The 23,369-nt window shown below is 40.3% G+C and overlaps 1 protein-coding gene across 2 annotated transcripts; it reads right to left on the bottom strand.

Annotated features, from left to right (window-relative positions):
- Positions 1-452: 452 nt before the first annotated feature.
- LOC147153374 (carbohydrate sulfotransferase 11-like) lies at positions 453-22,793 on the bottom strand. Of its 2 annotated transcripts, none has more exons than XM_086028924.1 (4): positions 22,056-22,793; positions 5,812-5,888; positions 4,812-4,976; positions 453-3,210 (listed from the first exon to the last, which is right to left on the bottom strand). In XM_086028924.1, exons 1-4 carry the CDS (start codon positions 22,147-22,149, stop codon positions 2,530-2,532), a joined length of 1,017 nt encoding a protein of 338 aa, XP_085885050.1. In that variant the 5' UTR covers positions 22,150-22,793; the 3' UTR covers positions 453-2,529. The 2 variants fall into 2 exon arrangements, with proteins under 2 accessions (XP_085885050.1, XP_085885059.1); XM_086028933.1 differs by having other exon boundaries at positions 4,812-4,973.
- Between the last annotated feature and the right edge of the window lie 576 nt (positions 22,794-23,369).

Genomic DNA, 23,369 nt, shown 5'->3' with positions numbered 1-23,369 from the left:
GTTTATGCGACAATTTCGCAAGTCAGTTTCCAGCTGAACATTGCTCATCTGAAAATGAAACTGCGCAGTTTTTTTTGGTAGCTTCCTCATAATACGCATTTGCAATTTTGTCTCGAAAAGCTGTACCTAAGCACTACACCTTTTCTCAAATGTATTTTTGCTGTTCATGACTGCACGCCTATGCAACGGTGATGTTGGTGGATTCCACCACTTCATGTCCCTGGTGGGCCCTAACAAGGGAAGCTCTGACCCGAGTTGGGCTTCACTCAAGCTTTGACCACAGTCATTCCGTTGTTTATACAGCATAGCTGCCCAGTCCGAAACAGGCGGTAATAGTGGAGGGATGGCAAGCTTTTACTGGAATTGGGCAGTGACTAAGCTGAAATGGAAATCACTCCGATGGGTAAGTGAACACGTCTTATAAGTGAGAGTTAAAGAAGACAAGCAGTTGGTTCTGAACAAATAAACTTGGGATTTTTATTTGGCATCAGTTCATGTGCAAAAAAACAAGTAACTGGCTCTACGTAAGAAATGCATACTACTCACTCAAACTCAGCACACAGTCTATTAATAGGAGGGGTGGGACAAAATATCAATATTGCAATCGTTATCGCTCGCAGTACACTAGTATTGATACACAGACATCACATTATGTACATGGCTGATGTTTAACTGTGTCCTGTACTGTACATTGCCAATGTGTGTGATACCGTTTTTTTTTTTTTTACAAATTCTATTTATGTTCTTAAATCATGTTTCATTGGCAGTGTTATTGAGCAGAATATTATTACCTGGAGGAGTTGTGTCACTTTGGACGTTTGTGTGGATGCAGCTCTTCTAACTTCACATTGTTTCTTTAAAAAGCGATTAACTACAGTAGTTACGACTCAATTAAGAACACATATGCTGGGTGCAGCCAGGTAGTTCACTCAATTTTGCACCAATAGCTTCAAGTTGCAATTGATCAACAATTCCACAAAACGGGCCAAATTGATTAATAGATTAATATGTGCATCTCAAATGTAATTTCCTCATTTAATATTTTTTCTACCATGCAAAATGACATTTCTATCACCTTTCCCACCTTCAGTTACATAGATATTGTCATATCATGTGGTTTACGTCCAATGACGTTATTGCATAATCCATGTAATGTGATATTGTTGCTCTTGCTAGCAAAATATCACAACGATATCAGATTGCATTTCATCTCACCCCTTGCTAATAAGACTACTTCAATTTCTGTACAGTAATAAATACCTAATGCATCAACATGTATAATTTAGGGTTTTTCCAATCTCAGAGGTGCTTTGGAATAAATGTTCACGTTCACAGTCAGTACCTCCATGCAGGAGGAGAACCTGCTCCTCAAAAATAGGCTTCACTCTTTGGTCCTCAGCTCAACAAGCCATGCTCGAATCATGTTAGAAAGTGATACGGCTACATGTACAAAATAGGGCTGGGCGATTCATCGATTTAATCGATATGTCCTTCTTTTAGGGGTAATATTTTATTCATCCCCCTGCAGAATCTATAAAAATATATATTTTTCTTAAACAGAGAGGTGCTATAGTCAAAAGCTGTTGAAACCAAAGAAAAGTAGAACTCCCGCTAAGAAGCAGACAACATGAGCAAAATATTTCACAAGTGATTGACTAGCCTGGCCACTAGCCAATCATGGAGTTCGTCGCACTGAACGTTGCCAAAGACGCGTGCCCATTTATACGTTGCAAAACCTGTCATTCATCCACACACCGATCCACTTCAATGGTGGTAGCGACTGTCGTGATAAACTTCATACAATCTGTTCTGCACTATAGCTCATCCAAATGTATTAAACACTTTCATTACTTTGATTGCCATTCTGAAGTCAGTGTATCACTTTTTACCCGACTACTTCCGCTGGTGTGACTTCATAATAAGACTGTCCAGAAGCTCACCAAAGATTACAGCAGCATGAAATGAACTCCCCACAGTTGAATAATATAGGTTAGAAATACTTCTCCATCGCTAAGTATCCCCTCAGAGAAAACTTTTGAGTGTAAGAGTGATATTGGAGCATGTAACAGGGCATGTCTGAAGCCTCATGTTGTAGACAGGCTTATTTTCTAAGGCAACCTACCTAGCATGCACTGGGAGTTATATTTAATGTACGCAGGATTTTGTGTACATTTTTCAGGGAAAAAGGTTCATTTTATTTGGAAGCAGCACATTTAATTCATGTTATATTTAGTGACAGTTTTGTTGTCACGTACCGAATTAATCCAAAAGGGAATATTTTTGTCAATTTATTGATATTTAATTGTTAAACAATTGTAATGTATTATTAAAATGTATTAAGGGCAATCAGGGGATTTTACTTTAAGGCCATTTCGCCCAGCCCTATTACAAGTAAATTTAACCAGAAAATTCAATAATTCTCTGCATATGAGGCTCATCATACAGCAAGGAGGAGGAGGAGGAAGGAATCTTCCTGGTCCACAGTGATGAAAAAGTGCAAATTCACCATCACAAAAACAGCCGCTCTCATCAAGTTCTCAGATACTCCGGAGTTGAGTAATTGAAGAGCAAGAAGTCCATACGATAGAGGTTGAACAGTCTCTTCTGGTAAAAAGGACTAATGTGCTTGAAGAAGCGTGCCGCCATGTTGCCATCCGTCCTGGTGCTTTTACCGGACGTCGGGAACTGAACCGTGCCCTCCACCCCCGCCAACGAGAGCACGGCGCGGGCGTCGGGCTCCAGCGTCTCATACTTGCCCACCACGTCGTAGTGGATCAGACACGGGTGGCAGAGCGAGTACACCCTCTCCCAGTGCTCATTGAAAGGCTCCTCGCGTTGGGTCCGAGGGTCTACGAGATACTGGACAAACTCGTGGAAAGACACGTCGTTCCCTTTCTCCAGAGCCTCCGGGTGCGGGTTCGTGCGGTGGCGCCGGATGATCTTGGTCCCGTACCGCTTGTGGAAAGCTGTGTTGTAGCTGCGCGTGAACTTGTTGCGGTAGGCCGACACCAGGCGCTCGAAAGGCTCCCTCACGAAGACGAACTTGAGGTAGCTGCGGAGGCGGCGGTTGATCTCGGGGACCGAAAACTCTGAGAGTGTGCGCAGGTTGCCCGCTACGTGGGCCTCGTTGGCGGGGATGGCGAGGGGTTCGGTGTAGCGGCCGTCGCTGGTCAGGACCATGAGGATGCGCTTCCAGTTGGTGCAGGCCACCTGGAAGGGAGGAGGCCGCATAACATGACACAAACGGACACGACTACCAACATAAACATCTCAGCTGCATGTGTATGTGGACCAAACCCTGCTGTGAATAGCGAAAAAAAAAAGTAATTGACGGACCCCCCCCAAAAAAAAGTTTCAAATTGCCTATAGAAATAATTTAAACCCTTACATACTGTAATATGATAAAAATATATGTTTAATATTGTTTCAAACTCATCTTACAACATCATGATTAAAACTATATGGTTTACAGATGATTTGATTTTAAAAAATGTACCGGAAGGGCAGGAGTACAAGTAGCAAAAACTCTCTGTAACTTCCACTTATAACATCACATCACATCAATATACTTCCTTAACACCGATTAATGGACAATATTTTGATTATTGATTAGAGCCATTGTTTAACTTATTCAATAGTCAAAATCTTCTGATTTTAGCCTCTTAATAGTAAATATCCCGTAATTTCTGTGTTTAATCAAAATAAGACATTTTCCAACATCTGCTTTTACTCTGAAAAACAATGATCAACAAATTTGCCTATTTTCTGACATGTTACGGATCAAACCAGTACTAACTAACCTATTATGAAAATAATCATTATTTGCAGCCGTAGTATGAATGACCTGTAAATGACAGCTTCAGAAGTGTACGTCATCAAACTAAAACCCTTGGCATTAATCCGGACCCAAGAAGTAGATCTCAGTTGGACAAATGTTGGTGAATACAACATTGCTCCCGCTTATGTTATACTGCCTAACCGTTGTTTATTTGGTTTAATTAAACAATCATAAAATAATAAACAACAATCACTGTTTGATAAAGAATAAGCGGAAAAGAAATATGTTGTGAATCATTTTTATTCAAAATACATTTTTGATCCGATTATTCGATGAATTGATGGAATAATCAACTCTAAAAATATTAGTGACAGCCCTACTGTCAACTATTAGTACAGGCAATTATAAAGATTTGGGTGGTGTGGGGTGTTGTTGACCATTTGCAGTCTTGGTCTCTTGGTTCACTGTAGAGTAGAGCAAAAAGACCATAACCATCTATTCTCTATTTGCATGTCCACATTATGGGTGAGCTGGTGCCTCTACCAGCTGACTTTGGGCAAGAGTTGGGGTACACCCTGGAATGGTTTGCCAGACAAACACAGGGCAATTATAGATAACCATTTACACTCACATTCACAACTAATGACAGTAGACAAACATGCTAACCCCACATTTAAATCCTGAACCTCAGAATTCTTGCTAACCACAAGGCCAATAGTAGCACAATGTCTACTGAATTGAAGCAAAAAACCCATATTCTTACAGTCTATTTTATTATACCATTTACTGTATGCTTTTATATTGTACATTATTAGAGGGCTATTTGTCATATTAAAAAAAACATTACAAATTTTGGGGGGGGTCAGGCTGGAATGGATAAATGGCATATCCATTCATTTCAATGGGGAAAAGGGACTTGAATGCACGAGCGTGGTCATGGAATAAATTAAAACTCTTTTAATTTTCTATTCTCGCCATTCTAAGAAATTAACAATACTAATTGTTCTAATCCAGAAAGGTGGTAGGAACCAACCTTGGGTACATAGCAGTAAATGAGGCTGTGTTTGTCGTCCACAATGAGGTGTTTGAGATCTTCTGGAGAAAGGACCCGCCGCTTCTTTGTATGGCTCAGACAAGCCTGCTCCAGCAGCTCCCTGCGACCTTGAAGCGACTTCTGATCAGCCAACAGCTGCAGCTGCTTGTAGGAAAATAATAAATAAAATAATATAAGCAGGGATGACTTTTAAAACCCAGGGCCGACTAGTTGTACGGTGACATGTAGCACACGCATTTTTACTGAAGTCATGATTTCCAAGCAGTAGAATTCAATTTGGTTTGCCATGGTACGTTAAACTGATTCACACTTGTATCGTAAGAAGGAGAAATGGGGAAAGTTACAGCAGATACTTAAATAGCAATGTAACGGAATAGTTATGCTCCTAATCAATTAAGAAAGACAAAAGAAAGCAGTGCTGTATTCATACACTAAAATTAGAAAGTCCATTGAAATCCTTTTGTGACCATCTTTTTTTTTTTTCACCTTGCGAGATTCTTTGTTTTCCTCTGTATCACCTGCTACACATGTGTAGCTAAATGACAAGGCCAAACATTTTTTGATAAGGCCATGTTGAAAATAGTCTTTCGTTTCCCCACCAACACGGCGCGTTGTGGGGTCATAGTTTGCGGCCTATGGTTAAACTGTTCATTTCGGCAATTATATCTACTTTTCGGGGAGCAGCAGGGGTCCTCTGTACTTTGACTTAAGACAACATTTCCTTTGTATTGACGTCTAGGAAAGACTGAGCACAATGTCGCTGGGACACAGTTAGTACAATGAAAATGTCAAAATATTAAACATTGTGTGCCATACCATACAATACTGCAGTTAGCACGCCAGCAGAATGGTGGCAACAAGTATTAAGGTAGGAATTTGGTATTTTTGGTGGGCTTGACAAATTTCGCCAATGGAAAGGCAAAGAAATGTACAACGCACCAAACTGAACCAAAGTGTATTTTGATATTTGTCTTCTCACCTGGTCTCCACTGTAGAGGGTCTGCAGTGGACTTCTCCTGCTTTTCTCTGGTCTGCTGCCGGTCCCAACACTGAGTTCTGGAAGGAGACATGTTTTGGTCACATTTTAACATATTGGCACAAACGAAGGCATGTTCAAGCCAATATCTATACGTCCTTCTATTTTCTATACCACTTGCCCTCATTAGTGTCGTGGGTAACACATTCCTTTTTTTTTTACCCATCTTTGGGGGCGGCCATTTTGTACTTCTGTCGACTGAAAATGACATCACAACTGCTCAGAGCTCAGGTAACGACCAATCACGGCTGGCCTGTTTGCCGAAGCTGAGCTACAAAAAAATATTCATTAGTGACAGCACTACTCTGTGCATTGCGGCTTTCATCTTGCCCTCAATCCTGACTTGTCTCCCAGTTCCTACCACTGAAAAACATCCCCACAGCATGATGCTTCACTGTAGGGATGGTTTTCGGTTACCTTTACCCAGATTTATGCCTCGAGCCAATCCTGTCTCGGAGGTTTACAGACAGTTCATTTGACTTCATGCTTGGTTTGTGCTCTGACATGTCAGCTGTGTGATCTAATATAGGCATGTGTGTGCCTTTCTAAGTCATGTCCAATCAACTGAACTTACCATAAGTGGACTCCAATTAAGCTGTAGGACCCTTTCAAGGATGATCAGGGGAAACGTGATGCACCTGAGCTCAATTTTGAGCTTTGTGGCAAAGGCTGTGAGTGATTTCTTAGTTTTTTTATTTTAAAAAAATTTGCAAAAATTTCAAAGCATCTTTTTTTTTTTTTTTAAATTGTCATTACTGGATACCGTGAGTAGAAAATTTAGGGGAAATGCAGTTCTTCCATTTTCCAATTGAACTGTAACATAAAAAGTGGAAAAAGTGAAGCACTGTGAATACTTTTCTGATGCACTGTATGGGGTCATTGGAGTCTCCACCCGGCAAATTTCCAGGCAATCGAGGGGGGAACATACATCATACTCCACATAAAGAATAACCCACATCTCCTGCCTGTGAGGCAGATGTGCAAAACACACTACGCCTTGTAAATAAACATGTTTTTTTTCCAATAGGATAGTAAGGAAAGCTTCGGAGGTTGATTAAGAAATCAAATGTTCTTTCCTGAAGACAGATTCTTTAAGAGTTTGCATTCAAGTTAATGGTAAATGTGTTCTTAAACTACACAGTTAATAAAAATGTATCGTGGCAGAGTATCGAGTGATCTATGAATAGTGAATACCGTATCCATGTGAAAATGGCAGTAAAGTGACAGGTATCAAAATGTTCCCCCGATGTGGGGTGGCCAGAGAGTCAGAGAGTGACCAGACTACCACGTAGCACCGCCCCTGGGTTTGGCCCCAGCTCTGGTTTGCATTTATTCAAACTTTTCTCCTCCTTCATTTCATAGGAACAGTATATCCTATCCAATGCTATCCTCCTAATACATTGCCTAACTGCAAGTGTGGATTTTCTTCTACATTCCATAAGACGGAAAAATTCCCAGTAGGGCCAGTACCAACACAAGTGATTGAAAAGATGCAAACTTTCTGTATTGCTTTTCCTCAAAGCCTTCTTCTTTTCACTGTTCCTACCCCACTCCCATCCCCCATCCATCCCAGGCTGACTGTGGTTTTGAGGTCTGCAGCTAATGAAGCTGAGCAAGAGAAATGATTAGTTTTGCACATGTGGCTGAAACAATGTATAGGACTGCCTCACATCTTGACACAATGTTTAAGTAAGAGGAGAAGGAGGAGGAGGACGACAGTGGAGAATGGACACAAGACAAGCACTTTAAAGAAACTTACAGGTATTAGTGATGAGAAAACTTAAGATTATTATATGAAGACCATATTGATGTGTTTGATAAATCATGGGCATCCGATTCACTTAAGAGTGTTTGTCGGAGGAAGAATAAATATTAGGGATGGATACCTTTTGCATTTGAACCAGTTTTGTTCAGATTCTCAGTACCTGGGAACCGATATGGCACCAATTTTCGGTACTTTTGTTCTGTTGTTTGAAATATTTAAATGAAATCAATAAATGAATAGATGAAATAAATAATAAATGAAATACTTAAAGCAATTCAACAATTATTTTTCAACATTTGACTAATAATAAAACATCATGAATTTAAAACAAATGAGCCAGAGAAAAGTGTCAAAATAAAGGTATGACATTTTACAATTGATACAATTGAAATAATGCAAACAATAAATTAAAATTATATTAAAATGTAAAGTGTGAAGCAAAGTTCTTTGTCATGAGCAACACAAGGAATGAAGTTAAACAGTTATACAAGGAACGAAGATAAATACTTATATTAGTGTTATCTTCGTTCCTTGCGCAGTTATTTTTCAAGAACGCAAAAGCCTGGCGCACGGCGCGCGATAAGTTCGAACCCACCTTGGAACAAAATATATCAAAGAAAATTGGCAGTTGGAAGAGGACGTGAACGAGAACAATGAGAATAATTGGGACCAAACTCATCATTTGAATGTACCCAACACGGTACGTATGCTCGCTGGCCATATGAAATTATAAATATGGTCACCGGTAAGTATTATTCTAAACGCAATGTATAATATTTTGTAACCTGCACCTTCCAGCATGGTTCAACCAAAGCAAAGCATACTAGGAAGTGTGAGGCTTCATCATGGCTACAATATAGTTCAAAAACGTCATTTGTTTGGCTTGGCGGCAGCAAGCCTTTCTGGCTTCCAAACCCGGAAATGTATTTTTAGCATGTGTTAAATCCTGCGTGAGTGGGTGACGTCATTAGGCTGGTGTGCGTACACTGCTGAATTCAAGTGCGCCGTTGGAAAATGGACAGCTCTTCTACTCCCACACAGGCCTGACTTAGAAAGATGCCCTTTTCGAACCAAAAAATGGCCCCGTTTGATTTCATGTAGATCGGTGCTCGGCAGTACTGACCCAAACCAGTCCACACCGCAAAAAGTACCGTCTTCAGTACCCATCCCTAATAACAATGATTTGTCAAGGTAACATCGGATGGCAGTCCTTTCAGTATACGAGAAACTGAAATTGTCATCCAGCAGCCTCTCCCAATTTACTTCAGTGTCCAATATTCCCACGATTCATTCCAAAAGGGGAATTAGTAGCAGAAACAGCTCCCCTACGGTCTGGAGCCTCGAGCAGGAACAGATAATGCCTGGATGAAGTGCTTGAGTTCAAGAATTTTTTTTCAAAAAAAGTTTAATTATAGCCAAAATGAATGCGTGACTTCGAGCCTTGTTAATAGTATCAGCGCAGAATGCAGCCTACGCCTGTAGTGGAAAGTAAATACACATACGGTGGATGTAAGAGTGAGGGAATCAACTTGTTTACGTAACACAAACTTTATATCTCCATATTTATCTCTGTATCTTAACAAGTGACATCTTGTCTCATGTACAAGGATGGCCATCACCTTTGAGGCAGTTGATATAAAAAACATTTCATACCAGTCATACCGCAGTGGTTGAACATGACCTTGTCTAACTGAGCCGAAGTGAAGAACGAGGTCTTTCTTTCTGTCACGACCACCTGCCTGTTGGAAAATAAACCTAATTGATTTTGTTTTGAATCTGTCCATCCCTGACCAAAATAGATTTGAATCGGAAAAACGTTGCTAATTTTTCAAAGTATTTGTATCTGATTAAAATGATTAATTAATTACAAGACCTCTAATTAAATAAATTACTAATATTATGTGTTATCTATCAGTGTTATCTTAGTCCTGATCTTGTATGGATTCATGTTTAAAACTGTCTAAAGGTGTATGGAGTTATTGATCTTGTTTTTTTTTTTATTCATGCTGCAATGCTATCATTGCATCATTTTGTGATTTTACTTTGTGAACATTTCTTTGAATAATATTTCATTACAGACGTTTGGGTCAGTGAGTCAGCAGGCACCAAACTTTAGCATTGTTTGAGAAAACTGCACAAATTAAGTTGCGTGTACATTGAAATAAAACTATAAGCTCATTTAAAACACATGAGTATTCCACCTTAAAAAGAGTTTTATCGGACTTTTCAGCAGTTCCTAGCCTTTCCTGTCACCATGTGACAGTATTCAGGGTATGACTAAATGAGGAACTGAGACAGTAAATCACATGAAAACACTAAAATCAGCTTCTTCTTTTGTTTAACTGCAACACCATCTGAAAGGGCAAGTGAATATGCAATGACTCCCGAAGGGAGGGCCCATGTGTATCACTTACACTGCTTCTGGAGAAATGACTATCCTGTGATTAAAAAACATGACGTAATAATGTGTGGGTCATTGCTTTCTTAACTCACTGCTCCTCAAGTCCTCAGGATGCATTTAATCGTTGGAGAGCAAGGTAGTTCACCAGCAGTTGACAAAAAGTCGGAAAACGAAACAGGCCTGTAAACGAGAATGAAAGGGAGCCTGTGTCCACCAGATGTGTCTTTTCCTAAGATGGCAGTGCTCACCACCTCATTTGCAATGTACTTCCTTCAGCGATAATTACATTAGAAATGCCTTCTTGCACCTTGGCTCTCCTTTGTTGTGAACACAGTTTGCAGATGGTCCATAGTTAAAATGATTAACTCAGTGGATTGGGATGACTTAATCCTCCATCACTGAGCTAAGGCTGCACCCTGATGATGAGAATGTGAAATATTGATAGGCGGAGTTTCGTTGCTATTGTGTTTTCAAGAAATGACCAGGCTTTGTCACACATGTGCAAGAGATAGTGGCTTGTCGGAAAATGGAGCAGACAAGTGTCTTGTTAAAAACTTGTGTGAAAAGGATGAACAGTACAAGCAGGGTTGGTTGGAAAATGTTCTTGTAAAAAACTGAAGATTGAACGCATATTTGTGTTTTAACTTTTGCTGGGATTAGTTACGGAGATTTGTAGTGTGTTCTGGGTCTATGATAACTGAAAGGGTTTTATTATCGTGGACGGTGCATGAAGAAATGCTGGCGTAACATGATTTTATGTGCAGGTGCAAGCCATGCTGCAGCTATTTGGGAATTTGGCTTTCTGCGCAAACCTGACATGCGCCCGGCACATCTAACAATTTGGTGGCAGAAAGTCATCTAAACTACACGCCTGCTCCACCATGTGTAAGGCTGGCACGGTAGAGAAACCGCTGGTTTAACGCGATTTTGGTGAATTTGATCAGGGCACTGGCAGACAGATTCTGAGCTCAGCTCATTCTACATCAGAGGTCCCAAACTCCAGTCCTCAAGGGTCGCTTTCCTGCATGCTTTAGAAATGTCCCACCTGTAATCCACCTGATGATCAAATGATCTGCTCATCAACAAGTTCTGCAAGGGCCTGATCATTTGTATCAGGTGTGTTGCATAAGGAAACCTCAAAAACATGCAGTTTGATACCCCTGTTCTACACAACCCGCTTATGTTGTCTGTTGTTTGCTTCTTCCACTCACAATTCCAGTGCCATCACTTCATTTTGCACTTGTGGTGCTTTCCCAAATTTTCTATGATAAACGCAAAACCATTAGAGCAAACTAAAGCACTAAACCCTCATCTAATTTTCGCAGACAGCACATCAGTTGATTATAAGACAGGCATACTGTACTTCAAACACATTAGGTCCAAACTTTTAGGTCTCCTCTACTTGCACTTTTTGTGAATATAAGCTTCTTTTGCCATGTTTTACACTGAAATTAAGGGACATGATTTTTTTTTTTTTTTTTATAAGCGGTTCTGAAAATGGATGGATTATGGGATCCTTGATCTATGTGAATGTGAACTGTGGGCCCGTAGAGCCCTTTGAGACTTTTGTGATTCAGAGCTATATCAATAAACTTGACTTGCTGTAATGTCACTTCTGCCTACGCTAGAGTGAGTCGGAATCTCAGTTCATCTAACCTTGTCCTCCCTCTTCAATTAAATTGTTCCACTGTTTGTGCACTACATTCCAGCTGCAGCATGCCATTCCTGTCTCTGTCTGATTCCCCCCACTGTTGCCCTGTTCAGCTTGATACTTTCTGAGGGGCCAGTTTAGTGTCAAGACTAATACATTGTCACACTATGCATTCAAAATAAATCTTGTTACAATGCTTTCATGCACCTGCGTTTTTTGTTTTATTTAAGTAATATCATGTTCATTGTTTGGTCACTACATTCATGATTTGAAATTTCAATACCATTTAATCTCTTGTCTGGACCCTATGCACATGAAAGGTTAAAGGTTTGTTGACGTTCCAGTAAAAAGTCTGCTATATTTTGATCCGTATGAACCATCTTTTTCTGTGTCATATGTTCTGTCACACCAGAAAACCACAACTTCCTCTCAGACCCAGGAAATGAAGCAATGCAGACGGTTGAAGCAGAACCCCAACACAAACAGGCCAGTGTTCAGGGTCAGGGTTCAAGGTCTGTTGTGTGCTTAAATTATGTCTGTGCAGTGGTGTTTATACTTTATTCCCAAATAAACACGTGACCAATAAACCAATGTGACACTATAAACAGGACAGCATTAGCTTAAAACAATTGGTTGGAGAAGGATGTTTGATAATGTGTGGGCCAGTCCTTTAGTCTTCAATCATCACAAAATTGCTGTCCTACTTTGTGAGCAAATTAGCTTCCCTGTTTATAAACCATTTCCCCTCAGTGATCATGATAAAGAGCTGAGTACATTAAGAGACATGTACTATTGGACTGAGCAAATATTTATATTCGAGAGGTAAAAAGCTTGCAACCACCGAATCCTCTTTTTAACACGGCCATGCACAGCAAAAAAGGAATTTCCTTGACGTACATTACACTATATGGATTATTCCACATCATGACTCGGCTTCAGAAAACAGGTGATCTGTGATCAGTCGCTACTTGAGCCCTGAGCATTTGTGATGTCATTTTCAGTCGACAGAAGTGACAAAATGGCCGCCCCCACAGATGGCTAATAATGGGTGGATTAACTCTTATTCCACAAGCGCGATATTTGTCAGAGTGCCTTGTTTCAACTAGTGGGCCTGCATAGTACATCTATCCATCCATCCATTATCGATACCGCTTATGCTCACAAGGGTCGCGGGGCATGCTGGAGCCTATCCCAGCTGTCTTCGGGCAGTAGGCGGGGGACACCCTAAATTGGTTGCCAGCCAATCGCAGGGCACACAGAGACAAACAACCGCACTCACAATCACACCTAGGGGCAATTTACAGATCAACTTACCATGCATGTTTTTGGAATGTGGGAGGAAACCGGAGTTCCCGAAGAAAACCCACGCAGGCACGGGGGAGAACATGCAAAACCCCACACAGGGAGGCCGGAGCCGGGATCGAACCCACGACCTGTGAACTGTGAGGCGTACGTGCTAACCAGTCGATCACCGTGCCGCCCTTGCACAGTTTGGGTTGACTTCCCCTTCAAAGATCTGGTTTTGTGCACTGGGGCACAGTCATGCTTCAACAGAGAGGTCTAAAATGTCCCCACAAAGTTGGACGCATTGATTGTCTCAAATGTCTTGGTATAATGAAGCATTAATATTCTTGAGAATCAAAAGAGACCTGCTAAACTGTGGATATTTAATCCACCTAAAGTATACAGTGTACATATCAGTCCTGAAAGCGAAACTTAGGTAAAACAACAAAAAGATGGACCCTCCTTTATATGAGGGCAGACACATGAGCATGCCTAAGAGCTACACACGGTTGCAATTACACCGACAAGATGATGTGATATCCTTTGTAAGGTTGTGCAGACACTTCCTTTTAATGTTCCTTTTAATGATAGGGTACACTCACACTGGGGTAGTTGTCCAGTGCTGAGGTATGGCTACAAGTTACCTGTTCCCTGCTGGTTTGCACTCGCACTGTGCTTGAGTCATGTTTACCACATTTACACACGCTATCACTTTGTCATAGGACACTTTCTTGACTTGCTCATTTATTTCTAATCATTCGCACTTTTCAGGAGACCAAATAAAAAAAACAAAAAAAACAACAGCTGTTGTTCATGTTTGTTCAACCATTAACATTGCATCATCTAAGTAAGAGACCAGGGCATTTTCAACACTTTGGATTGGTCAATAATTTGTCAAAATAGCAAACACACGTGTGGACTGACCAATAGCATAGATTTGTAAACATATAGGAAATTTACCAAATTTAGATATTACAGGTTTTGGCCCCATGTCAGCAAAAATGTATAGTTAGCCCATCATATTTTTAAATTCAGTATACACAATGGACCCTGCAATTGATTATTAAATACTTTATTAACAATAAATTTATATTAAATCAGAAGCCATGGTAAATTGTGGCGTGCAAATTTAATAATGATTTAGTGAAAAAAAAAAAATAGGAATATTTGTTAAAAGTCATGGCAATTTCAGTACTGATTTTTTGGGGGCCCAAAATTAAAATATCAACCATAAACAACCTTTTGCAAGAAATGTGAACCAAACACTTAATTTGCTTCAATGGGCCATATGAAATGTGTCTTGAGTTTGACACCTGTGCAGCGGGCCGCACGCCATACTCTGTCAAGCCATGTTGAGGTCAATGTGGCATGAAACAACACATACACAACAGTAGTGATTCAGTGCTGAAATCAATTTCATGACACTGGTTGTAAAAGGTTGAGTACTGGTCTTGTGCAAACATACACACTTCTGGGTATGTGTCCAGTTTCAAATACTACAGTGTGTGTCTTTATGCCTACAGTAAGTGTGAGCTAAAATTAGCCGTGGTGAACTGACTCATACAGAAGGCCTTAATGTCTTCGGTTTAAAGCTACAAGGAGGAATCCATCACTGTCAAAAAAAAACAACTGAGTGGACTTTACCTCTGTGAGCTAACTGTGGCGCATCAGTGGAAAACTTGTCTGGTCCTGACTTTTTGTAAATTGGACGCAATTATGTTGACTTGGTGATTTTGATGGAGCTGTTAGCAAATTAGCAATGGGAATGGACTTGACTCTTGTAAACACTCACATTGCTTTGTTTCCCAAAAGTACACACAGTAAATTGCAATGCTTCATTCACTCTTTGCTGATACTTGGCATGGTAGCAAACTTAAACAACACACTGCACAACTGTGTGACAAGTGAGTTGCTGACTCATTTTAGTCAAATAAAAACTCGAGTGGTAAGCTTTTTCTTGGGCACCTTTGATTTATTGTTTTAGTATTCAATAACGATATTATATAACTATAATGCCATTCAGTGGGGCACAAAAACACCAAGACTGGACTCTTGTGGAGTGTTGATGTTCATTTGTCCATCCTTTTAAGTGTGCAGACTTTGTTTTATGAAGATTGACCAAACATGCACCATTCACCCCAAAATGTTGTGAAAATCAGCAGTTTTGTAATAATCTGCAAGGATTATAAAATACAAATGTTTTGTATTTTGAATGTACTTGAAAATGACTGTGGCTGTGAAAAATGTAACAGTCAAAGGCATTTGCACAGTACTGTACCAGTGGGGGAGATTGACAATTGTCCTTGAATCTGCAGCTGTTTTTTAATAATTTAATAATTTAATTTTTACTTTAATTTAATCTCACTTGAAACATAAAGTGGACATTTGTGGCGATAGTAGTAATTAAGCCACGCAGATGGTTTATTTATCATGAGCAGCAATGACGTGACGTCATCTTTAATAGACGTCTCCTTGAAATGACGACATTGAAAAGCCTCATCTCATTTCCCCAAAGTATATTTCTACCTCATGTAACAACCAATCACGGCTGACCTGTTTTCTGAAGCTGAGCCGTGATTGGTCGATACCTGAGCGCTGAGCAGTTGTGTTGTCAATTTCAGTCGACAAAAGTGACAAAATGGCCTCTCCCTGAGATGGCTAAAAAGGGGTAATTTTGCTGCTTAACTCATATTTCACAAACACAATATTAATCAGAATGCTGTGTTTCAACTAGTGGGCCCGTTGGGAACATTCTTGAAAAAAATGTGTTTGGGTTGATTTCCCCTTTAAATGGGCATCACGCGTTGCAGTGTGAACGTAGCCTTTGAGTGGTGATTATGTAAAGTCAAGCCCGTGACCCCATCCATTACCCATTTCATTCCCAACTCAACCTTTTTTTTTCTGTTTGACTGTCACATGAAATTCTTTGAGCAAATTGGCCACCAACCGAGACACGTTGGTAGACTGCAATTTATAGATAAAATAACCATTAAAGCAATAACGATGACAAGACTTATGAGTTTATATTGGCACACTGGATGGAGCTTGTATTTCTTTCCTGAGAGCCACCCTGAGGGTGTTGGCACAGGAAGTCAGACAATGGATGTAAAACAATAATATGCAACAAGTTTCCTGTACAGCAATGCAGGGTATGCCTGATTAGGATGTACAGTATGGGTTTGCCAGATAATTGGATTTCCTCAGATAAATAGGGTTATTAATATTTAGATGTCATGGTAAGGGCTAGGACAAATGTTACTAATGTGCCTCAACATTATGATCCAGCAATACTTTTGCCAGATCGCCATGCAAGAGCTGTCAACAAATACAAGCGCATCTGAGCTAGGAAACCACACTGTACTAACATGTTCTTTGAATTTCCATCAATCCTTTTTGTTTACAGCTTATCCTTGGGTAGTGGGGTAGGGGCTAATGTCTGTATAACATCAATTTGGTAGCATAGACCAAGTCTGAAAACTTGGTAACAGTTTCAGAGTAGAAGTTTTGAATTACATACTATCACTGTTTCATATAAACATTGAAAAACGAGGTGTGTGAAATTAGAACCGGTCTAAAAAAGTGGAAATGTACTGCATTGCTACCATGTCCTCCAAAGTTACATGACTTAAAGTCGCATTTGCGTAACTGGTTCAGGGAAATGGGACGGATTGTTGGAGAGGTTCTTGTTTAATTTCTGAGCATTGCTGAGGTGCTGTTAAGCATGGCTTTAGTTTTGACTTCCCAACGGATGAGAGCAATTGCTGTTGTGCAGCCCCCTCATTCTGACATATCTCTATCAGCAGGTCCTTAGCATTTTAATGTGCAAGAGCATATAAATAAATTAATATATATCTATATATATTAGGGGTGTTCGGTTCGTTTCGGTTTCTTGGAAACTTCGGTTCGGGATATTTTCGGTACAAAAAACAGATTTTTAAAAAAAAAATTGTTTATTTTGAAAGATGACAAGTAATTGGTACATTTTAAAAATAAATAATAATAATAATAAAAGCGAACCATTCGGGTGACGTTCTAAGAAATTACACCAGAATAAAATTTACACTAACAATAAAGATCTCTTAATTTTGCAAATTAATAAGACACTGAAATCTTTAAACACTCAGCAGAAACAGCCTATGACACATCTAAGTATTCAAGTTAAAGACAAGTTGTCATTACAGTACATATACACTTTTTGTGATGAAAAAAAATACATGCAATAACAGTTACAATTATTGCTAACTGTATTAAAACTCTTTCTATAATGAAATACAGTAACTTCAAACTCTTTATGAAAATAAAATGTTTGCCATCAGTAACTATCACGTGTCAGACACGCATGCTTCCAGTTTCAGAAAGTAGTTCTTTCCTTGTGCACCAGTTAGATCAAGACAAGAAAAAATGACAGCTTGTACATTGACATTCATCATGAACTTCACTGGGCCTAACGTGGCTACTGGCGGGGCTGTTCAGCAGACAAGCCTAGACAGGACAAGCAGCATGTCAACGCCTCCCTCGTGGGCTGTGTGCACTGCAGGCTATTCAGGTGTGTTGTGCCATGTGTCATAAATGGTGCTCAAATCAAATTCGGAATTAATATTTTCAGACATCAGTTGACATGTTGGCTGTTATTACATGTCAATTATGAATTTCAACTATAACAATTTATATTCTTTCATTTTATATATATATATATATATATATATATATATATATATATATATATATATATATATTGATCGGGCACCGATCATGATCGGCCGATTTTCGTGAGAAATTACGTGATCTGAATATTCGATCAAAGCCTTTTATTGCCAATCAAAACATCCGATCACCCGCAGCTCATGCTTGGCTGCCGCAAGACGAATTGGCAAAAAAATTGATTGTTGTTTAATACGCGAGGACGTCCCTCCATCCAAAAGCATCACTCGCGCCGCCCTGCACATAACCGCGCCCGCCCGCGCGAGCTACATTGACTCCAATTGAAACGCGCCGCCAGAAAGGCTCCCTAACGCAGCCGCGCCTCCGCTGGAGTAGAGGGGAGGGACGCAACACAAGGCTACGAAGCATGACCGGGAAGCCGGAGCCGGGATCGAACCCGCGACCTCTGAACTGTGAGGCGGACGTGCTAACCAGTCGACCACCGTGCCGCCTGTATATATATATATATTTTATATTTATATTTTTACGATTATGCTAATTTTGTAATCGTGGAGTGTAATAATCGAAATCGTAATTGAACTTCGATTAATTGCACAGCCCTAATATATATATTAGGGCAACAAAATTAGCATAATCGTAAAAAAACGATTAATAATACTAAATTGGAGTTGTTTTGAGGCGTGCGCACACGAGGTTACTCCGCTGCACCGCCCTCTCCAATCTAGCTAGCTAGCTAGCCAGCCAGCGCGCACCCCGCAAGTCACACTGCACACGCTCCTACTCAACGTTTTAACAGAGTAACAGACCTAAAAATGGCACAAGACCTGCCACAGGAACAACTTGTAAACAAGCAAGGCAAGGCAAATTGCTTATTTGGTTACATTTTGGGTTTGCCATGGAAGACGGCGAGCAAAGACGTATTAAGTGCAGGTTGTCGCTGCATCCACCGGCAACACAACGAATCTATTCAACCATCGTTTGGTTTACGATGATGTTATGATACACCAAAGTAAGAAAACACCGAGTTAGATTTGGCGTTAGAAACACTGTACGCAGCAACCCCCATCCATCAACATCGGAGAGACACAAAAAGATAATTGCCCGGACAAGGCTTCCAAATGTTTAGGGCAAAGACTCCACTTCGGGATTTATTTTAAATAACATATCTTATGCAAATATACACTGCTTTTACGAGCACAAAAATAGCAACCATGCTAAACATTATTACTGTGACTTAAGTTAAATTTCTTGTGTAGTCTATAATATGAAGTCACATTTTTTTGTTCATTTCTGTTTCAAATTGCTTCAAATGCAATTTGCAAACATATCACTGGTCATTATATTGTAATACAGTTTATATATGGCCTACTGTAATTTAGAAGTACTGTATAGATTACGTACTAGTATGTAACAGTCAACATTTAAATTAGTTTGACCCAATCAGCATATTAAATTTAAAATTTATCAGAAGCAAATTACTTTAACTTTGTTTGCTATGTGTAAATATTACTTTAAAAACAAAACAAAAAAGGCTCCAGACAAAGGTCTAAATGTATATGACGACTGACGGGACAATTTTTTAAAATGACGGACTACGCACTGACAGAAGTGGATTTTTGTCCTTCACAGTAATCTTCTCTAATAATCACGTCCATCAGTCACTGACATACGTTTGTCAGATGTTTTTTGGGGGTGGGGATAGGGGGGTAGGACCAACGGACCTCTGAGGAACTAACTGAGGAACTAACTGACGGACTTAACTGATGGGCTGACCAACTGACGATTACAAATGGTTCATCACGAAAAATCACAAACTGATGAATGACGGACTGGTACCCAATACCCAGGCTGCTGACGGGTGACAAACCAGCAAAATTTTGTAAAATGTCCACCTCTGTGTATGAACAATAAAAAATTATGTGCCCAAATGTCTGTCATGCAGTTGTGAGCCACAGGCTGAGTAACGTGTGCTGCCATGTTTAGTGGAGTGTAGTGCCATGTTTAGTCATTCGAGGAAGGTGATAAGTTGGATTCATCCCACTTGGACTGTCCCAGTTCCAACCTCCAAGCATTCGAGGTGAATGTAAACAAAAAAGGTGGCTGAATACGACAAACTGTTTGTTGTTCTGATTCATCACAACAGATTTTAACCTTCAGAAAACCTTCTTCATAATTTATTTTATTTATAAATACAAACGAATATCTTATAATCAAAGCATTTCATTCATTTGACCAAATAACTTCATGTAAGCAGATAATTGCATATCTTCATGCAGTCAATGCAAATCATGTTGTGTAACGTGAAGTTAGGTCAAATAACTACACTAATGTAATAATAAATAAATTTATATAAATATATGTTTAGAATCTTGTAAATTATGTGTTGCCATTCAAGGTCTGTGTCTCCAATGGGGTTGTCATTGTCGAGTACATAACATGGAAGTCAGTCGGTAAACCCTTTTTTTCCCCTGACAACTCGGACTTCCCAGTTGAAAGGGATTTGCAATTTTCCTATTTGGAAGCGGGAAAAGTCAGACTTCCCACCTTCCTCGAATGCAGCATAATAAACGGGTGACTTTCCCTGAAGTGTTTCTGTTAGGTTGACACAACAGCAAGCGAGAAGGTGATGCTGTAGCCCGCCTATTGGCAGAGAGGATGCCCAGTTAGCTTGCGAGCTAGCTGGTTGCCAACGTCTCTTGTCACAGCACGGACAGACAGACACACAGACACACAGACATGTACGCATCAGAAAGATACCAGACATAGTTGTAGTTGAATGACAGTTGACAGTTTAGCGGGGTGTGATTTCAGTGCATTCAAATGGCATGCCCACAGCGTTTGAGAGTGGAGGGAAACACTTGATTCATCACGATTTTGAAGTCTCATTTTATATACTTGGCGATTGTTTTAATCATTGGCAGGATTGTTAACAACACTCTTCTCCATGGTCTGTTAAATTTACACGGCAATAATTTTGACTTTACAATGACGTTGAATGGCAGTAATGAAGCTACACATTGTAAACAGATGATACTGGTGACTTGCCAACATTTTCAGTTTATCTGTGTGCAGTTAGCATTGCACATTGAACCTTTTAGATTGCCCACATTATAATTCAAGTTTTCACACTCAAAGAGCCATTTCAACCCGGTTTCTACGAAAAAGAGACCACTGGGAGCCGCAAACAATTTTTGACATTAACCTCCCAAAAAAACGACAGCTTGTTTTAAGAGTTCCCAGGCACCGCTTCGTTCAAGTTGTATAATACCTTGTATTGGTATTGCACACTCACATCCACATAGTACTACCTACAAAATACATTCAGTCTGTAATTTGACGCTTGAATTGATTAAAAGAGTACAAAAACCAAGCCGGCGACATCCGAGTACTTCAAAGTCCGCGCTTAGGTGAATCCCACATCGTGCCCCCGGCCTTTGAAACGTCACACCAGCAAACACACCTGCCCAATACAATGCAATACAACAAATCTTCATTTTGACTACAACGCCTTCACAAAACACCTTCTTTCTGGTTTAAAGCCATGAGTGATACATGTACGGGCTCACAACCTTGCTTAGCACCAATCAATCAAGGCCGTTGTCCTCAAGCTTTCTTTCTCACTGTGGGTTCTGATTCCTCTCCCAGAGAAGTCTGTTGTCCCATTGGGGGGGGCAATATCTGCCTTCTAAAGTCCATGATGGGTTAAGCCCAGGAAACAAAGGAAGAGGGGGGTGAAGCAGAGGAATGCAGGGGGTCTCAAAACTTTTCACTTTCCACAGTGCCCTTATTCATACTCGATGGTCATTCATTTAATTCAACACTCACTTTATTTCGATTGCCCTCTGCAGGTAGACCACATCACATTGAAAGTAAACCCAGCAACATTCTGTTAACACCACTATATCAGATCTTTTTTGTTTTGTTTTCATCCCAGTAAATGCACAAATCTTAATGCTACAAAATGAAGGCATGTGCAAGATAATCAAACTACGATTGCTTGGCCACCTATCTGACACAGTTTAAATCCAATATATGTCATTATTATCTGGTGTAAAACTACAACACGGAAATGCATTCATGCCTTTTATCCACTGGCTGATATGCAAATGTGTACGTTTATTATTACCACGAGTTATATTGTAATACTTAGCGGTAGATGCTAGAATGATACCGTTTTCTTGCCAATCATTTCATAAAGCAGACAAACAGCTCCGCTCTTTAACTTAAAATGCGATACCCCATTCAATTAATAACTTGAACTGTAAACTGTCCAATGTAAATGTAGATTTAGCTCAAACGCCGTCTTTCTTTCTTTTTTTTTAACTTTACTGGAAGTCGATGTAAAAGCGCGATTCTTTGTAGTTGCATTGAGGGTGAAATAAAGAAAGTTCTCTGGCAAATAAAAGTGTCTGAGGGTGACTTACCGGGCTTGCCGATACTCTGGAAGTAAAGCACCAGGACCACGAGCGATCCCAGGCACGTCGCCAGAAACAGGCGTCCTCCTCGGGGCATCTTCATCCTGACGCCCGGCCGGCTCGGCTGCTGGCGGGCTCCTCGTCGCAACCCCTCGCCGCTGTCCACTTGCCTCGGCCCGGTTCATAAAAAGAGGGCGCAACTCGCCGTGAAACCGGCAGCTTTTCAGGGGATGAAATGGTGCGAAGAACTGCTGTGAGCGGCCATCCGAGGCAAGTGTGGGCTGCGCTTTTAACTGTGAAGCCTCCAAGTGTGGGACATGCGTGACTCACTCACTGGCACTGTACCCATGAGAAAGACGTCAAGCTAGATCACCTATCAGAAGACATCGGTTACTAGTATTACGAACCCGAACGGTCAAAGCTCAACCCTTCTTCGCGAATGCAGTTTCAAACGACGAATTAGAACGTGGGATTCCAGTTTGTTCGCGTTTTAAGAAACACTTCTACGCTAAACATGGAGGGGCTCTGGGAGCTGACGTCACAGTGAATCTTGCGCGCCCCCCTCTTTGAAACTTTCATTTCAAGTTGTAGTTCTCTGGTCTCATTAGACTGAATATTATTTATCTACTGGTACAAAAGTATCCAAATAACATTTATTTCACATCCTCCGTGTCCAGCGTGTGTCTTTATTGCGTATAGTATTGTAATATGATGATGATCATCACAGAAAGAAATTCGCAAAACCTCCGAGGCGAAACCCAATCAGACTCAGTTTCCTTCGACCGCTACTTCCTTTGACTTTATGGGGCGGGGGGAAGTCCCATCAAATAGTGTCAAACTCTGACTATGATAAAGCCTTAATAAACTTTGCAAGCAATTTCGTAACTTTTTTTTAACATTAGTCCAAGAAATGTTGACAAACTGTCAAAAAAGTAAAAGAAAAAAAAGAAGCAATTTCTTTTGGTGACCAACGTAAATCTCAGGCGGTGCGTAGTGTAACTGCTCGAGATGGATAAAAAATTGGTAATTTCGCAGACACGCACGCAGGCGCATGTGCGAGAGGGAGGGCTGCGCCTCTGTGGGAGCAGTGACAGCTGACCTTAATCATGTCCAATAATAATGATGATAAAAATAGTAGTCGTAAGAATTTGTTCAATGAATGTGTTTCAACAATGATTCAGAGGTTTTGGCCATAAACTCTGAACCCACTGTTCACATAAGTTTGAATGAAATACATCTGACATCCACCACACATGTTAGCTCTGAATCTGTCTTTGCCTGTGCCCTGATCAAACTCACACAAATCGCATTAGACCAGCTGTG

Source organism: Filicampus tigris, chromosome 1, assembly GCF_054856515.1.
Source record: "Filicampus tigris isolate MCC_2025a chromosome 1, RoL_Ftig_1.0, whole genome shotgun sequence".
Taxonomy (NCBI): domain Eukaryota; kingdom Metazoa; phylum Chordata; class Actinopteri; order Syngnathiformes; family Syngnathidae; genus Filicampus; species Filicampus tigris.
Note: the sequence above shows the minus strand (reverse complement) of the source record. Positions and strands in the feature narration are given on the sequence as shown.

Coding starts and splice junctions, on each gene's coding strand:
- LOC147153374 (XM_086028924.1), bottom strand. CDS start 22,149: ATGAAGATGCCCCGAGGAGGACGCCTGTTTCTGGCGACGTGCCTGGGA. Junction 4,977..5,811: donor CCCTCTACAGTGGAGACCAG/GTGAGAAGACAA, acceptor TTTTCCTACAAG/CAGCTGCAGCTGTTGGCTGA. Junction 3,211..4,811: donor TTTACTGCTATGTACCCAAG/GTTGGTTCCTAC, acceptor CCTCCCTTCCAG/GTGGCCTGCACCAACTGGAA.